Source organism: Crocodylus siamensis, chromosome 3, assembly GCF_052110815.1.
Source record: "Crocodylus siamensis isolate JL-2025a chromosome 3, ASM5211081v1, whole genome shotgun sequence".
Lineage (NCBI taxonomy): Eukaryota > Metazoa > Chordata > Crocodylia > Crocodylidae > Crocodylus > Crocodylus siamensis.
Genome location: NC_143397.1, coordinates 259,652,893 through 259,670,932, shown reverse-complemented (window position 1 = coordinate 259,670,932; position 18,040 = coordinate 259,652,893). Strand labels below are relative to the sequence as shown.

Sequence of the window (18,040 nt, the reverse complement as noted above, 5' to 3'; positions counted from 1 at the left end):
TGGGGCGGGTCGCGCGGGCAGCTAGAGATCATAGAGGAGGGGAGTCCGCCAGCGCTAGTCCCGCCCCCTATTGGGAAGGGGAGGAGCAAGGGGCGGGGCTGGAGTGGAAACCAGCCGGGCCGGGACAGTGGGGGGGCTGCGCCCGCGTGGGCTGGGTGGCCGCGCCGGGACCCGGGCGCTACGCTGAAGTGGGCTGCGGGGCGGGGGGCTTTCCCAGGACACTGGGGTGCTGCGCCCACGTGGTCTCCGGGGGGGGGGCTGGGCTGGGACACTGCGCTGTTGAGCCCATGTGGGGGCGGGGGGACACGGGTGCTGCACCCACGGGGGCTCTGGGGGGGGGGACACACGGGTGCTGCACCCACGGGAGCTCTGGGGGGGGAACACACGGGGGCTGGGGGGGCGGGCCAGGACACTGGGGTGCTGCACCCACGGGGGCTCTCGGGTACTGGTCCCGGACGCCTGGGGTCTCAGTGATGCCAACTGTTGCGAAACCGCCGTGAGACGGGATTTCGAAGTCAGAGTGATGCCGACTGGATCTCCCAATCCAGCCCCCTCCCCTGGCACCTCTGGACCCCCCCAGCCTGGGGCCCATTCACCCCTGCCCTCCCCTGCCCCTTCCTTCCTGTCCCAGCTGGGCGCTGGGCATGTCTGTCCATCTGTCTGCTCCGCACTCGTGACCCACAGCCCCCCGCGTCCTGTCGGGGTGTGCGTCCCCCCAGGCTCCAACCCCCAGCCCCCCACACCTTCACCAACAATCCCCCCCGCGCACACACTTCAAAAATAGGATCTCATGATTTAGAGGCCGATCTATTGATTTGTTAAGGTCGTCTCATGATCTTTGGCAGGGCGGGGTCGGCAGTGCTGGCTCTGCGCCCGCGTGGGACCGGGGTTGGGCCTGACGCCCGGGGTCTCCGCCACAGCGTCGAATGGAAACTCTTCGCTCTCCTCGGTTGCAGGACATGCAGCCGGTGCCCCCGCCCGTCCCCGGCCCTGTGCCGCGAGCCGAGGCGATGCCCAGGGGCCTGGCGGGAGAGAGGTGTCAGGGCGGTGCCGCCACTTCCAGTGGAATAAATTAAATAAATACAGCAGGCTCCATACGCTCCGTGCACACGTGCGTGCGGTGCACACGCATGTGCGTTGTCCCCTGGGTCCTGCAACGGCTCCCAGCTTCCCCGTGGCTGCAACGTGGCCGTGCCGCCCCCGGTGCCCCCGCGGGGGCTCAGAGCGTGATGTTATCCTCGTAGAGCGAGAGCAGCAGCAGCACGGCCCAGCCGCCCACGAGCCCCACGTTGTGCAGCAAGAACAGCAGCCAGGGCCGCTCGTCCTGTACGTTCATCATGGCCGGCAGCTACGAAGGGGTAGAGTGGCGTGAGAGCTGCCCCCCGGGCCCCTCACTCCCGACCTACAGCCCCCTGCCCCCCCAGCCCTGCTGGTGCCTCTCACTCCTGACCCGCGGTGCCCCCCCACCCCTCACTTCCAACCCACGTCCCCTTTCCCCGCAAGCCCTGCCAGTGCCTGTCCTGACCCATAGCCCCGTCCTGGGCTCTCCGTGGCACCCCAGGCCTGAGGCTCTGTCCCTCCCCACTGAGCCCTGGGAGCCGGGCCGCTGCTCACCATGTCACACAGGGCCACGTAGAGGAAGAGCCCGGTGGCCACGGTGAAGATCCAGGCCTCAAACTCGACGCTGGCTGTGACCGACAGCGCGATGTAGAGGCCCAGGAAGGCAGTGAGGGCGCTGCAGAAGTTCAGCAGCAAGGCCCGCTTCACGCTCAGCCCCGCGTGCAGCAGTGCCGCAAAGTCCCCTGCACAGGCAGGGACAGGAACAGGGTTAGGGTAAGGGCCTGGCCGTGCAGCACGGGGCTGGCCAGGGTCCCAGGGCTGGGGTCCCTCAGATGGCTGCCATGGGACTTGGCAGCGTGCCCAGGTGGGCTCCTGGGCCGGTTCCCATGGGGCTGGGTGGCGTCCCCGGGTGGGCTCCCTGGGATGGGTCCCATGGGGCTGGGTGGCGTCCCCGGGTGGGCTCCCTGGGATGGGTCCCATGGGGCTGGGTGGCGTCCCCGGGTGGGCTCCCTGAGATGGGTCCCATGAGGCTGGGTGGCGTCCCCGGGTGGGCTCCCTGGGATGTGTCCCATAGGGCTGGGTGGCGTCCCCGGGTGGGCTCCCTGGGATGGGTCCCATGGGGCTGGGTGGCGTCCCCGGGTGGGCTCCCTGGGATGGGTCCCATGGGGCTGGGTGGCGTCCCCGGGTGGGCTCCCTGGGATGGGTCCCATGGGGCTGGGTGGCGTCCCCGGGTGGGCTCCCTGGGATGGGTCCCATGAGGCTGGGTGGTGTCCCCGGGTAGGCTCCCTGGGATGGGTCCCATGGGGCTGGGTGGCGTCCCCGGGTGGGCTCCCTGGGATGGGTCCCATGAGGCTGGGTGGCGTCCCCGGGTGGGCTCCCTGGGATGGGTCCCATGAGGCTGGGTGGCATCCCTGGGTGGGCTCCCTGGGATGGGTCCCATGGGGCTGGGTGGCGTCCCTGGGTGGGCTCCTGGGCTGGGTCCCATGGGGCTAGGTGGTGTCCCTGGGCTGGTTCCCTGGGATGGGTCCCATGGGGCTGGGTGGCGTCCCTGGGTGGGCTCCCTGGGATGGGTCCCATGAGGCTGGGTGGCGTCCCCGGGTGGGCTCCCTGGGATGGGTCCCATAGGGCTGGGTGGCGTCCCTGGGTGGGCTCCCTGAGATGGGTCCCATGGGGCTGGGTGGCGTCCCTGGGTGGGCTCCCTGGGATGGGTCCCATGAGGCTGGGTGGCGTCCCCGGGTGGGCTCCCTGGGATGGGTCCCATAGGGCTGGGTGGCGTCCCTGGGTGGGCTCCTGAGATGGGTCCCATGAGGCTGGGTGGCGTCCCTGGGTGGGCTCCCTGGGATGGGTTCCATGGGGATGGATGAAGCCCTTGATTGAGGCTGGGGTCTCTGCCCCCCACCAGGTCCCAGGGTTTTTCCCTGTCTCCTTACCCAGCTCATGAGGCAGCTCATGGCATACCACAGCCAGCGAGGTGGCCAGCCCGGTCTTCCAGGAGGTAGAGAAGGCAGCACCCACGGCCAGCCCGTCCGCAAAGTTGTGGATGGCGTCGCCGATGGTGATCATGTAGGGGATCATGCGCAGCTCTGCAGGGCACCGGGGTGTCAGGGCAAGGCTGGGACATGTGCTTGCCCCGGTGCCCCAGCAGCTCCGTCATCCCCTGGGGCCTAGACCCATTACACCAGGCGCTGGGCTTTGCAAATCGCTGTGTCAGCAGCCCCCCCCCCCGCAACAAATGTGTTGGTACCTCTGTGCACAAGCCTGTGTGTGCGTGCGCGCGTGAGGGTAAACGAGTGGGCAGTGCACACGTGTGCGGGAGGCAGATATACGCACATGTATTTGTGTCCAGGTACATGTACACATGTGCAAGAGCACATGTATGTACAAGCATGCACGTGTATGTGAACACCCGTGTGTGGGTGCACACGTCAGCAGGCACGCATGTCCCCAAGCTGCTGCCCTCCACTGCCCGGGGTCTCTACTCACCCCGGCTGTACTGTTCCTTGCTGGCCTTGCCCAGACAGGCCTCCTCCGCCCGCACCTGTAGGACGGAAGCATGGACAGGTGTGACTCACAAGCTGGCTGCACACACGTGTGCCATGCTCCAAACACCCTCTGGGCACACGGGCATTGCCCCGTGGCCAAGCCCCAGGGGCCAAGTCTCAGGCAGGCAGGACTGAATCCGTGCCCCTCTATCCACGCCCCTGCTGGGCTGCCCCCGGGAGGCTCGGACCAGGCCCGTGGGGGCGTGCCAGACTGGGGGGCAACCCGTGTCCCTGCTCCCGCCCTCCGGGGCATTACCAGGTCGGTCTGCGAGGCGCCTCTGAGTTGCTTGCGCCGCCTCATCTCATCCTGGTAGAGCTGCAGCGACATGGCGTGGTCGCACGTGTGGCCCCCGGTCGGCTCCTGCAGGCAACGAGCACCCATCACTCCTGCCCCGCACCACCGCTGCCGTGCAGGCACCAGGGGCCCTGTGGGACCCCCCCGCCATGGCCCAGCCCCGCACCTGGTGCTCGCTGGGGACCAGGAAGCTGAAGAACTTCTCGAGCAGGAAGAAGGCGTAGATGCCGCCCAGCACGGCCAGCAGCTTCCAGGTGCTGTCTGCAACGGCCGCACCATGCTCGTGCCCGTGGCCATCGTCCGTGTGTGCATGCAGGCCCAGGAACTGCGATGATGGGGCAGGGGCTGGCCTCATCATCCCTCGCACACCTGATCTGTGCAACACCCCTCCATCACCCCCCAGGCATATGCATCTGCCTTGCACGCTGGCCAAATGGCAGCGAACTTACGTGTACATGTGTCCAGTTGTGTGTGCTCCCCCATCACCACACCCGTGCAGGCTCAGCCCACTTCACATGCTGCGCACACACACACACACACATGTACAGGCACATGCACTTCCACATGTGTGCATCCAGCCCTGGTATGTGCATACACACATAGCCCTGGGTGCAGACAGGCAGCCACATACATGCATACGTGCAAACAGATGTACCTTCTGCTGCTCTGCGCACACCCTCAGTCCTGCCTTGCACACTGGGTGGCAGATCACATGCCCACGTGTACACATTCCTCCATGCACATATGCACACAGCCAGCCCTTAGGCATCTCCCACATGCTGCTACACAGCTCTACCTACAGGCATGCAGCACACAGCCATGTGCGAGCACACCCCCCCACGCCTGCACATGTACTATCCTATGCATACCCCTTCCCCAGCTAGCGTGCACCATGCAGCCATGTGCATACATACATACACATGTGCCTTCCCATACTCTACCCCCATTCCCTGGCACACACTGCACAGCCAGGTGCGTATACATGTGTGCACACATGCCATCCCACACATACACCCCCCTTCCCCAGTACACACCGCACAATCATGTGCCTAAACGTGTGCGTATATGTGCCATCCCATGCACCCCCTTCCCCAGCACACACCACACAACCGTGCATATATACATGCATACACACGTATCATCCCACACACACACACCCCTTTTCCGGCACGCACCATGCAGCATGGTGCCACCCCACGCCCACCCCGCGCTCACCTGGGGCACGAGGTGCAGCAGCGCGTCGCCGGTGAGCGAGCCCACGGCCAGGCTGAGGAAGGTCTGGATGACGTACTGGTAGGTGCTGATGCAGGCCGTGCACAGCAGCACACCGATGCCCATCAGCGCACAAAGGCAGATGACCAGCGTGGCCAGCGAGCCGTAGATGTACTCTGGGGACAGCGGGCATCAGCCATGGGGGCTGCTCCTTCTCCCCTGCCCCTGCCCTGTTGGGGGGTCTCCTGCCTTGGCATCTGGCGTGACCGGGGACACGCAGCAGCCCCCCAACTCAGGGGCCCAGAGCAGACCAGGCCACTAGAGGCCGGATGGGGCCCCGATCCCCACCCCCAACTCCGTGCTCGGGCTCCCTGCACTCACTCTCAGCCACGCTCAGGCGCCCGTCGTGCTTGCTGCCGGAGGCCGTGGGCAGGCCAGAGCAGGCCCCGCTCAGTTGCTGCTGCAGCAGAGCCGGGCTGAGCCGAGAGAAGTCCTGGCTGGAGATTCCTGTCCGTGCGTCCAAGCCGTAGACCTCCAGGAGGTCCTGGGGGCTCAGGCAGGCCTGGGGAACACAGCCTGGGTCAGCACCGGCTGGGCTGGGCCCTGGGGCCCTGGGGTGGCTCCAGCCGGGCTGGGGAGGGCAGTGACCGCCCCGCTCACCGTGTCCCACACGTGGCTGCCGTTGTCCATCTGGTCCAGCTCCGTGGCACTGAGCCGCAGCCACCCAGGTGCATGCGGCCGCCGGGGGTCCGTGTACTCGGCGTGGTCATGCCCCGCGTGAGCGTCGTGATTGTGCTCCGCATGAGTGTCATGATCGTGCCCCACATGAGCGTCGTGGTCGTGCCCCGCATGAGCGTCGTGGTCGTGCCCCGCATGAGCGTCGTGATCGTGCCCTGCATGAGTGTCGTGGTCGTGCCCCACGTGGCTGCGGTCCAGGCGGGGCTCCTGGTCCATGTGGTTGTTGTGGGGGTGGTCGTGGTCCCCATGCTGAGCTTTGGGCCCCAGCTTCAGCTGCTCCATCAGCGTGGCCAGGCCTGGCGCAAGCCCCGAGCACATTACACACGGCCCCCACCTGCCTGGCACCCCGCTCCGTCCCATGGCCCCAAGCTCATAGCCTGGGGGTGCCCCGACATGCCCCCCACCCTGCCACCCCCAACCCCACAGCCCTGCAGTGATGGGGCCTGGCTCTCAAGAGGACATGGGGGTGCCATTTCCGGTGCCCCCCAGTGATGCCGGCCAGCGCCCTCGACTCACCCTCCAATGTTAGGTTCCCGGACCCATTGCTGTAGCGCTGGAAGATGTAGTCCAGGAAGTAGCTGGTGGGGGGCAGCGCGTGAAGGCAGGTCCCCTTCAGTACGTGGTACCCGGCCACGGCCAGCACCCGCGCTGCCATGTCACGCACCTCCTGGGCCGAAAGCTTGGCACTCTCTTCCAGGATGTGGGATGCGTCCACGCACGGCTGGGGGAAGAGCAGCACGTGAGACCCCCCCCTTGAACCAGCCAGCCCCGGGGCCGCAGGGATGGCTGCTCTCGGCTCCAGGGGTCTGGGGGCCTTCTCTGCTGGGGATAGTGTTTGCTCCGTGACTCCCAGAGCCCGTGAGCAGGGAACAGGCTCTGGGCAATGCGACCTGTTGGGAACACAGCGGGAAAGGCGTGTACATCCATGCACACGCGTGAACTAGCTGGACACTGCTCCAGAGCCGCTGTTGTCACCCTCCTCCCCCCACTGGCTCCGCATGGGGGTGTCCTCCCTCCCTCAGGGGCTGAGCAGCAAAGCCCTGGCCAGGGGCCACTGGCTGGTCCTGGGGCACAGGGGGGGCTGGGCAGGGCAACCGGAATGGGCAGGATGGCTTCCCACCAGCAGGGGGAAGCACACGACATAGAGACAATAATGCACACACGCGTACGTGCACATGTATGTGCATGCACACTTGTACACTTGCAGGCATGCACATATATACACATGCATATGTGTGTGCACACTAATATGCATACACATATACACATATGCATGCTCACATCCAAAGACATACACATGTGCACATATAAACATGTGCACGCACGTGCAAATCTACACACATGCATGCATACACACTTGTACACACATGCATGCACATGTATGTATACACGTGTGCTCATGTCTGCGCATGTGTGCATACACATGCACATAAATAAACACAAATGCATGCACATACAAATCTCCCAACACGCAAGCAAACACACTTGTACACACATGCACACACAACTATATGCAGGCAGGCACCTATATGTGCACATGTATGCACATATGCATGTACATGTGTGGACAGGCACCTGTATACATGCAAATATGCACACATATGCAAGCGCAACACTTGTGCCCACTCACACACATGCACACACATGCAGGAACGCGGTCTCTCACCTCGTGCATGTCTTCGGGTCTGTAATTCCTCTGCACGCCCCCCAGCAGCTCCGCCACCTTCTCAGGCACCGGCCCTGCGGTGGGGTTCCCCCTGGAGAAGGCGCTGAAGAAGGCCCTGACCTGGCCTGTCCAGCGGCCGTCCCGCAGGGCTGCGCAGGCCGCGGCAGGGTCCGTCAAGTATAGCAGCACGCTGGTACCCAGCCATGGGAGCTCCGAAGCTGTCAGGTTGGCATCTTCCGTGGCCTTCTTGCCCACGAGTGCAAAGACATCCGGTGCGGAGAGGCACTGCGGGCAGAGGGTGGGTGTCACAGCACAGCTCCAGCCTGGGAGCACAGGGATCTGCCCGTGGCTGCCGTGGGGTGAGCACGGGGACACGGTCCCTAAGCAGCTCGACCCGGTGGTTGTGACCCCACGAAGCAGCAGGCACTTCCCCTCGCTGACCCCATCCCTCGTGCAGGGCTGGAGGCCGCGGCTCGCTCTGCGATGGTTGAGCTGGGACAGCGGGTGCCAGGCCCTCCTGGGACGCTCACACCCTGCCCAAGCTGCTGGCATCCCTCAACTCTGTCCGGGGGCTGGGGCTTGGTGTGGCGTAAGCCACGTCCAAGGCAGCACAGACCCAGCCACCACGCGGGCATGGGCTCCGCGCATGGACAGTGCCCTGTCCTGCAGTCGTGCTCCTACCCCGTGCTGCGGCGATGCCCCATGGGCAGCGATGGCTCCAGGGGCTGCCCCAGGGAAGAGGCATGGGGCAGGGTGTGACAGGGCCTGTGGGTGAGGACAGTGGGGCCAGGAGATCGCAGCACTGTGGGCACAGCTGGCCAGAGGTTAGTGAGGGCGTGCACGCAGGGCCAGCTGGTGTGAACGCAGTGAAGTTCATGGGATCTGCACAGAGCTGCAGGACAGGGAGGGGGGCAGCCCAGGCTGCCAGGCAGGGCACCGGGCCAGTTGGTGAATCATGCCAGTGTCCTGGGCCTCCGTCCTGCCCTCGAGGGTGCACAGGACTGCCAAGACGTGCTCTCATGCCCTCCAGCCTGCTCTTGCTGCTCCTCCCGGCCTGGGCTGGCATGGGGGCTGGCCTGGGGAAGCTGGCTTGCGGGGGCTGGCTCTCAACACCCTTGGCTCTGGCTGGCAGGAGGACGGAGCAGAGCGAGCTCAGGCCCCAGGACTCAGTGTGCGGGGTTACCAGCCTCTGACTTTCTGGGGGCTGGAGCCAGGGCCACATGAGGCTGCGCGGCTGGGGCTTCCCCACGCCTGTACCTCCACTCCTCCGGTCCTGCACAGCCACGAAGCCGTGTACCTACTGCGGGGGCGGCTGAGGTTTTCCAGGCCCCTCGGCTGAACTGATGCAACGGAAAAGCCCCCGGAGGGGGGAAGGGGCCATGGGCAGGACGGAAATGCCGCCAGCAGTAGTGGCCTTAGGGGAGGCAAACTCGGCAACTGCCCGGGGCCCCACACTTTAAGGGGCCCAAATTACACTGAATATTTGTATTATCAATATTGTATCCAGATACTGTCATTGCGATTTCATGCACAGGGCAAAGTGAAACCGAAATCGAAAATGTCCGACTTGCACATTGCCTCGCATGCACATGCACACATGCATACACACACATACTCTTACATGCACACATATGCATGTGTGCATGCGCACAGATGTGTACTCATACATACATACATACCCCCATATATGTACATGCATATGCTCACACATGAACGCACACGTGTACACATACACACATGCTTATGCACATACATACCCATAGGTCACACACACATACACACTCATGCTCAGACAAGCACGTGCTCATATATGCATACACTTTCTCATACACACACAACCTGATTGCCTTCTGTGACGAGGTGACTGGCTCTGTGGACACGGGGAGACCGGGGGATGTGACAAACCTTGATTTTACCAAGGCTTTTGATACGGTCTCCCACAGCGTTCCCCAGGCAAGCTGAGGAAGTCCGGGCTGGATGAATGGACTGTAAAGTGGATAGAAACCAGGGGCTTCGGGCTCAGAGAGTAGTAGTCAATGGCTCATGTCTAGTGGCAGCTGGTATGAAGTGCAGTGCCTCAGCGGTTGGTCCTGGGGCCGGTTTTGTTTAATGTCTTGATCTATGACCTGGAAGTTGGGATGGGTGCACCCTCAGCAAGTCTGCAGATGGCACCAAGCTGGGGGTGTAGCAGATACACTGGAGGGTCGGGATAGGATTCAGAGTGACCGTGGCACACAGGAGGACCGGGCCACAACGAATCTCATGAGGTTCAACAAGGACAAGGGCAGAGTCCTGCACCGGGGAGGGAGCGATCCCCCGCACCGGGGCAGGCTGGGGGGGACGAGCTGGGCAGCAGCTCTGCAGAAAAGGACCTGGGGGGGACAGGGGACAAGACGCTGAACAGGAGCCAGCAGCGTGCCCTTGTGCCAAGCAGGCGACCGGCATCCCGGGCTGCATCGGGAGGAGCGCTGCTGGCAGATCGGGGGATGTGATTCCTCCCCTCTATTCGGCACTGGGGAGGCCACATCTGGATCCTGTGTCCAGCTGTGGGCCCCACTTCAGAAGGGGGGTGGACACATTGGGGAGAGCCCAGTGGAGGGGAATGGAAACAGTTGTGGGGCTGGGGGACAGGGCTGGTGAGGGGAGGCTGAGGGACCTGTGCTGACTGAGTCTGGAGAAGAGAAGACGGAGGGGGATTGAATAGCAGCCGTCACCTCCCTGCCGGGGGGCTGCAAAGAGGATGGGGCTGGGCTGGTCTCAGTGGGGGCGGATGGCAGGACAAGGAGCAATGGGCTCAGGCTGCAGCAAGGGAAGTGGAGGTTGGATATTAGGACAAACCCTGTCCCAAGGAGGGTGGTGAAGCACTGGGACAGGTTACCCAGAGAGGTGGGGGCATCTCCATCCATGCAGGTTTTGAAGACACAGCCTTGGCTGGGATGGTGTAGTTGGGGCTGGTCCTGCTTTGAGGAGGGGGTTGGACTAGATGCGACCCCCTGAGCTCCCTTCAACCTCAGTTTCTATGATGCTATGATTCTCTACACGTGCACACATGCTAAAAGGTCCATACACCCATGCATGTTCTCATACACACACTCGTGCTCACACGTGCCCACACACATACTCATACACTGGTGGGACCCCAGGGCATCTGTCAGCCCTGTCGCATCGCCCCTGCCCCTGCGTCACAGTCTCTGAGCCAGCCCCGGCAGCAGGTTTCCAGGCCGTGGGGCCTTGCAGATGCTGTGAACCCCTCCGGGCCCAGTGCTGCCCTTTCCCCCTCGCTGCCAGAGCGGGGCTGCAGGGAATGCCTCTGGGGGGGCTGTGCAGAGCAGTGCCCCACGGGCAGGCTGCGGGGCTTGGGCGCTCCCTGCTCAGCCCTGTACGGGGAGGGCAGCTGGGGCCCCATGCTGCCCCCCTGGCCTGCGCGGAGCCAGCCCAGCCCTGCGGCGGCCCCGGCTCAGCTCTGCTGACGCACTTAGCGTCTCTCGCCTGCCTCCCAACCCGCCCTGCCTGCAGGGCAGGCGCCAGGAGACCGAACCAGTCTGCCTGGCCCCTGCTGCTGAACGACACAGCCCTGTGCTCGGGGGTGCACGTGCACGCCCCGGGCCCCCCGCCTGCGCTCGCACACTGGGCACAGCATGCAGCACCTGGCCTGCATACACAAGCACACACGGGGCGTATATTCGCTGTGCACATCCATCAGGTATACCTATACCGTGTACACATGCACTGGGCACGTGTGCACATGCACTTGGCATTCAGCACACACACACTGGGCATACCTACCCCATGCATACCCGCTGCAGCCAGTGCACACGCACCCAGCATACATACACAGCGCGCGTGCACTGGGCATTGGGTGAACACGCGCTGGGCATTTAGTACACCCGCTCCAGCATATGTACCCCACGTGCACAGACTGGGGACATATGCCCCGCGCACACCCACTGCATGCGGCGCACATGCAACAGGCACAGTGGCACCGGGGACACAGCGCACACAATGCACATGCCCCGGGCGCGCAGCGCGGTGCACGCTGAGCATCGCTGTCACCAGGCACGCCGGGCACGCACACGGGGCAGAGCCGGGCGCGCTGGAGTTTGGCCGGGCCGGGCCGGGCGCAGCCGGGGCGGGGGGGCGGGCGGCCCTTACCTTTCCACACGGCCCGGCGGGGCAGTGCGCACGGGCCGCCGCGATATTTAACAGCTCGTCCAAGTCCGCGCGGCGCACGGAGCCTTCCCCCGACGGCAGCGCCGCCCCGGCCCCGGCCCCGGCCCCGGCCCCGGCCCCGGCCCGCGGCGCCCCCGCCAGCAGCACCGCCGCCAGCACCAGCGGCAGCGGCAGCGCGGCCCGCGCCGGAGCCGGAGCCGGAGCCATGGCACGGGCGGCGCGGGCGTCGGGCCCCGGCGACATGGAGCGCGAGCGGGACGCGGGCGGCAGCCGGAGCCGGAGCCGGAGCCGGAGCCGGAGCCGGAGCCGGGCAGGAGGTGCGGGGCTCGGGGCCGGGCGGGGGCAGGGGCCGGAGCGGGGCGGGAGGTGCGGGGCTGTAGGGGCCGGAGCCGGAGCCGGGCAGGAGGTGCGGGGCTCCCGGGGCGGGGGCAGGGGCCGGAGCCGGGCGGGAGGTGCGGGGCTCGGGGCCGGGCGGGGGCAGGAGCCGGAGCCGGGCAGGAGGTGCGGGGCTGTAGGGGCCGGAGCCGGAGCCGGGCAGGAGGTGCGGGGCTGTAGGGGCCGGAGCCGGAGCCGGGCAGGAGGTGCGGGGCTGTAGGGGCCGGAGCCGGAGCCGGGCAGGAGGTGCGGGGCTGTAGGGGCCGGAGCCGGAGCCGGAGCCGGGCAGGAGGTGCGGGGCTGTAGGGGCCGGAGCCGGAGCCGGAGCCGGGCAGGAGGTGCGGGGTCGGGGTCGGGGCCGGGCCGGGCTGGGCTGCGCGGAGCAGGGCGGGGGCTTTCTCCGCCCCGTGCCGGAGGCTCCCGGGCCCAGGTCCCTCCCGGGGGCAGGGCCTGAGCGCAGCACGTGGGGCCGGGGGGGCCGGCGCGGGGGCAGGGCGCGCGGCCCGCAGCTGGGCACGGAGCCCCCGGCCGGAAAGGCCAGCGCGGGGCTGGCCCGGCGGCTCGGGCGGCGCAGGAGCCCCCACGCGTGTCGGCCGGCTCGAGCAGCGGGGGCCACGCGAGGCCCGGGGGCGGCCGAGCCGAGCCGAGCCCCCCTGCCCGGCGGGCCGGGAGGTGCCCTCGCGTGCAGGGACTCGCAGGCAGGCTGCACACACTTGCGCCCCCACACACACGTGCCCCGCGCACACTCGTCTGCATGCCTACACGCCAACGTGCACATGCACGCTCACCCGTGCTCGCAGCTGCCCCGAGCGCTGGGGCCAGGAGCTCCCAGCGAGGGGGGAGCTCAGCCCTCCCCCCACTGCCCTGGGGCAACTCCCAAAGAGCCCCCCTCGCGGCTGCCCCCCGCGGCAGGCTGCAGCCGCCCCCCACGCTGCCCTTGGCTCGCCGGAGCTGAAGCCTTTGATCCTCTGGGCAATGTCTCCGGAGTCGCCCCCGGAGCCCCCGGCCTTTCTCATGGCCGTCTCCCTCACATCCTGCCTTTGTCTGGGCAGGGCATTGCCCCTCCCCCAGCCCGGGCTACAAGGCACGCGTGTGCTTTTGCACACACGTGTGTGCAAGCGCTGCAGACCAGGGCACGGGGGTGTGTGGGTGCGTGTCCAGGGCACCCAGGCGTGCCCCCCGTGGCGGGTGCCGTGTGCCATGTGCAGGCGTCTGCGTGCTTGCGGCGGGGCGCAGCGCTGGCATGTGCGTGCACGGGCACGTCCCGTGTGTGGGGAGCGCCTTTGGCAGCTGGGGGGGCGAGCAGCCATGCCTGGTAACCCTCCACATGCTGGTTCCTCCCCCCAAGCCTCTGGTTCCCCGGGGGCTACAGGGTGCCCACGTGGGGGGGGCTGCCAGCTGGGCCCCGGGCTGTGTCTGCCCAAGGATCCCGGACCCCCAGGATGTGCTCTCACCCCTACACCCCACTCCCCTCCCAGCCCGGACCTTCCTGCCCCCCAGGCAGTGGACCCCGCCCCTATCCCCGAACCAGGGAGGCCCCCCCCCCGCTCAGCTCTGCCCGGTGCCACCCCCAGCTCAGAGGCCGAGGGGCCCCAGGCCTCCGCACGGGCTACGTGAGCGGGGATGACACAGCTGGCGGAGCCTGCGTGCACGCCCACACACGCACACACACACGCACAGCTGTGGGGAAAGCGGGGGAGCTCCGGTGCCTGGGGAGTGAATCAACCCGACAGCACCGGGGCCGTTTCCGGGGGCAGCGCGGTCTAGCGGTCACTGCCAGACGGACTCCCCCCCCCACCCCCGGCTCCTCCCGGAACTTGGCACACGCCAGGCCGGCTTCCCGTACACGGCATGTGCCCCGCAACCTCCAGCGCTGAAGGAGCGGCTCCTGAGTGCCCAGGCCCAGTCTGCATGTGTGTGTGCACCCCCCCACGTATGTCTGCACCCCCCATGCACACACACGCGCCACCCTCACACACACCCACACATGCAGACACACCAACACACCACACGTATGCATGTACACCCCCTAACACGCATCCTTTGACCCCAGCTGACTTTCCGCCCCTGGGGCAGGGGCTGGACCCGATGACCTCCCGCGGGCCCTATGAAATCTATGAATCCACGAAACATGCATGTGCACACGCACGCATGCACACTCTCACACATGCATGCACACCCCCATCCCCTTACACCTGCATACATACACACCCACACACGTATGCATACACACTTATGCATGCGCACACACTTATACCCCCAGCCACACGTGTACACATGCTCACACACACCCATGTATGCGCATGTGCACTGCCCCACACACATGCATGAACCCCCCCGACATGCACTTGCACCCCTCTCTCACACACACACACTCAGTGTTGTAGCTTTCTGAGTCTGCCCCTGCCCCTGCAGCATCTCCAGGCTGGACCTCCATTAAGCCCCCGGGCTCTCTTCCCCGCTTGGCCGGCCTGGGGGAAAGTCTTTCGGGCTCCCGTGGCGGGGGTGCGGCGTGAGACCCCGCCAGGCACCCAGCGGGCGGGGCAGGGGCTGGGCGAAGCCGGGCCAGCCCTGGCGCTGTGCCGGGGAGCGACAGGGCCGCGGCCTTGGAGCCGGCACTGCCCTGCGCTCCCAAACAGCACCATAAACAGGCCCGGCTGGCACCCGCGTGGCACTGCCCTCTGCGCCGCGCTGTCCTCAGGCACCCTCAGCCCGGCTGCCCTTCGCTCGGGCCCGTTCATCAGCAGGGGACTTTCCTCCCGGCTGATAGGGAGGCTCGTAAACCCGCCGGCGCCGCCACGGCTTTGGCACGGAGGGCATGGACCCCGCTCCAGAGCCTGCCGCCGAGACGTTTAGCCCCTTAGATGGGGAGCTGGGGTCAGGGCCGTGCAGGGCTCCTGGAGGGGGCTGGGCGGGGGGAGCCCGTGCCCGTGCCCGCGCCCGCGCTGCAGAGCCCAGCAGGGCCCGGGGTATGTGACCCGGGGCGGGTGCAACGGGCCAGCACGCGGCGCCGGGTGCGAGGGGCGCCGGAGCAGCTGAGCCCGGCCTGGGGCGGGGGCACGGGGGGAGTTGAGCTGGGAGCTCTCGTTGCCCGGTTGGGGCTGGCAGCAGCATCCTGCCTGGGCTGGCCACAGCCCACCCAGCCCCAATTTGCAGCCAAGTGCTGGTGGTGCTGGTGGCCGGGGCTGGGCCCAGGGGTCCCTGCCTGCTCGGGGTCCCGCTCCCTGGCCCCCGGCGGGGACAGCCCTGCACCCGCCGTTGTCAGGGGGCTGGGCAGGAAGGCACAACAGTCAGGCCCAGTGGCCTAATGGATAAGGCATCAGCCTCCGGAGCTGGGGATTGTGGGTTCAAGTCCCACCTGGGTCGAGCAGCTGCTTCCCTTTTCCCCCCTTTTATTTCCACGCATTGCGCCGGGGCCGGCAGCGGGGGCACAGGGCAGGCAGGTCCCCGCAGCGCGTCGGGGGGCCTCGCGGCTCTCGAGCCCCTGCCCTGAGCATCCCGCAGACCGTGGGGCCGCGTCCAGCGGAGCAGCGGCAGCGATGACCCTGGAGCCTAATGACGACCCAGTGGGCTCCTTCCCTCCGGCCTGGGCCTGCCTGCTCCGGCGGGGCCCGGGCCAGCTCGGGACAGGCGCTCCCAGGCCTGGCCCCGTCGCTGGCAATGATTACAGAAGTGCTGAGTCCGCTTTATGGCCTGCTATAAACCCCGCTGAGATAAGCCAGGGCAGGGCAGGGCAGGGCTGGCGCAGGACTGGAGCGCGCCGGTTCCCTGCCCCGGGGTGGCTGGACGTCCCCAGCCCACGCGGGCGGCTCGCCCCTTGCTCGGGGCATCGTGACCCTGCTGGCATTGCCCTGAGGGTCACAACCCTGAGCTGACCCTGGTGCCACAGCCTGCAGTGTGGCTCCACGGCTGAGCAGCGACCCGGGGAGGCGGTGTGAGAGCCCCCCGGTGCAGCCCCTGCTCTGTTGTGGGGGTGGAGTAGGTCTGCTGCCTGCGGGGGTCGCGGGGCTCCCAGGCTCGGCCCCGGGGGACGCCGGTGCTGGGGCCGGACTGGTGCTCCGTGCGCGACACTGCCCGCTCCAGGGGACAGGTCCAGAGCTGGGACAGGGACAGGGACAGCCGTGCCAGCTCCGGGGGGGTGCCTGTTGTCCAGTCGGGCAGCGCGCACGCTGCAGCCAGCCCGGAGCTGTACAGGACGTGGCCGGGGCCGAGGGAGTCCCTGATCTGGGGGGACTCGCCCCTGGTCTCCCTCGAGCTGGGGGGGGCTCTGGGGGCTGCCCCACAGCCAGACCAAGCCAAGGGAAGGGGCTGGAGGGAATGACTCTCTGCCCCTCCTGCCTTGTTGCCCCTGAGCTAAGCCAGGTGGGGAAACTGAGGCAGGGGAAGGGCTGCATGCCACGCTGGGCAATGAGTCAGCAGCAGGGGTGTGAAGAGGACCCAGAAGTGCCCCCCCACCCCATGCTGGAGCAAAGCAGGCAGACCAGCCAGGGAGGTAGACATGGGACAGGGGAGTAATGGCGGGGGGCAGAAGAGCTGCCCTCAGCTCCTCCCTTCCCTGGCACATGCCCCCTGGGCAGACACCAAGCAGCCCTGGGGACAGACCGCGGGTGGGGGCTGGGGACTGCCAGAGTCCTGGGTCGGTGCACGGTGCTGTACAATGAGCTCAGCGCCAGCTTCGCCCCTTGCTCTCCACTCGTGGCTGCCGTGCCCCGCCAGCCCTTAAGCAAGAGGGGAGCAGAGCGCTGGCATGTCCCCGTCCCAGCCCCGCTATTCAGGGGTCACTCGGTTCACACGGAGCTGGCTTCTGCTGCTGCCTCAGGGTGGGACATAGGCACTCATGTGCTGCATGCATGCGTGTGCCTGTGAGCGTGACCAGCATGTGCGTCCCAGTTCCCTCCGCCCTCTCAGCAGGAGAGAGGCTGCCTTTCTTCTCCAGGGCTGTGCAATGCAGGGGTGGGGGAAGACCCGCCCCTCGGTGCCAGCCTTTTCCAGGCTTCAGGGGCAGTGCCTGCTCCCTGCTGGTGCCTATCTTGGGACGGGGCTGGGGGGAGCTGCCCCAGGCCTCTTTTCCTGGTGGAAAATCCCCCCTTCTTTCTAGCCACAGGAGCCAGCACAGGGCAGTGAGTGGCAGAGCCGCCGCGTGGTGATGAAGGGGGGACGACAAGTCTTCCAGGAGAGGAGGACGGGACCCATGGCTGGAAGTTGCAGCCAACGTGGTTTATCTTGGAGATCAGGAGACTCTTCTTCACTGTTGGGGGAAGTGGGGGGACCCCCATCACTGATGAGGCTGAAGTTGGTTGCTTATTCCCAGTTCTCATTTCCTTTTTCAAAGCTAATGTAGACCCAATAAAAATGTGTTATTAATGAATTACACATCCAAAAGAGAGAGAATTTAATTAGCTATGCATATGTATTAATTACTATGTAAAATAATATCCCACATCAAGTACAGAGCCCTAAATGAAGGTCAGATTAGGATGGGATTATGGGGCAAAATACTTCTTAGGCCACCCCAAATTTCCTCTCAGTGTCACTGGGGGACTGTCCCAAAGACCACTGTCTACAGTCCCGCCTGACTCAAAGCACGGTTCTTTGGGTGAATCTGATATCTTTTATTAGACCAATTTAAATAGTGGGGGAAAAAATTTAAGCAAGCTTTCAGATTTAAAAACCCTTCATCAGGCTGAGGAAGTTTCTTGCAGTTGGTGTGTGCCCTTCCTGGATGGGATGAAGAGTGAAGCAGCCCGAGGCTGGGCTGGGCTGGCTGCAAGGCGGGCAGTCAGTGAAGATGCAGACTGAGGAGTCAATGGGTGAGAGCCAGGCTGCGGGGGGAGAGAAGGGGATGAATAGTGGCGAGATACCTGGGGAGTCAGGTGTCAGGCAGGTTGTAATATGTTATAAATCCAAGGTCTTTGTTTACTCCATGATTTTTAGTATCCCAGCCCAAAATCCAGTTCCTTATTCGGTTCCATGTACTTAGCA

The 18,040-nt window shown here is 65.8% G+C and overlaps 1 protein-coding gene and 1 non-coding gene across 3 annotated transcripts; one reads left to right on the top strand and one right to left on the bottom strand.

Annotated features, from left to right (window-relative positions):
- Positions 1-795: 795 nt before the first annotated feature.
- SLC39A4 (solute carrier family 39 member 4) lies at positions 796-17,161 on the bottom strand. 2 transcript variants are annotated; one of them, XM_090040850.1, is made up of 12 exons: positions 12,847-17,161; positions 7,514-7,798; positions 6,364-6,568; positions 5,770-6,143; positions 5,491-5,671; positions 5,113-5,285; positions 4,064-4,222; positions 3,859-3,963; positions 3,544-3,598; positions 2,991-3,143; positions 1,615-1,802; positions 796-1,348 (listed from the first exon to the last, which is right to left on the bottom strand). In XM_090040850.1, exons 1-12 carry the CDS (start codon positions 13,366-13,368, stop codon positions 1,220-1,222), a joined length of 2,529 nt encoding a protein of 842 aa, XP_089896976.1. In that variant the 5' UTR covers positions 13,369-17,161; the 3' UTR covers positions 796-1,219. The 2 variants fall into 2 exon arrangements, with proteins under 2 accessions (XP_089896976.1, XP_089896975.1); XM_090040849.1 differs by lacking the exon at positions 12,847-17,161 and adding an exon at positions 11,666-12,840.
- On the top strand, positions 15,352-15,424 carry TRNAR-CCG (transfer RNA arginine (anticodon CCG)). Its single transcript has one exon. It is a non-coding gene; the product is annotated as a tRNA-Arg (tRNA).
- Positions 17,162-18,040: the final 879 nt, after the last annotated feature.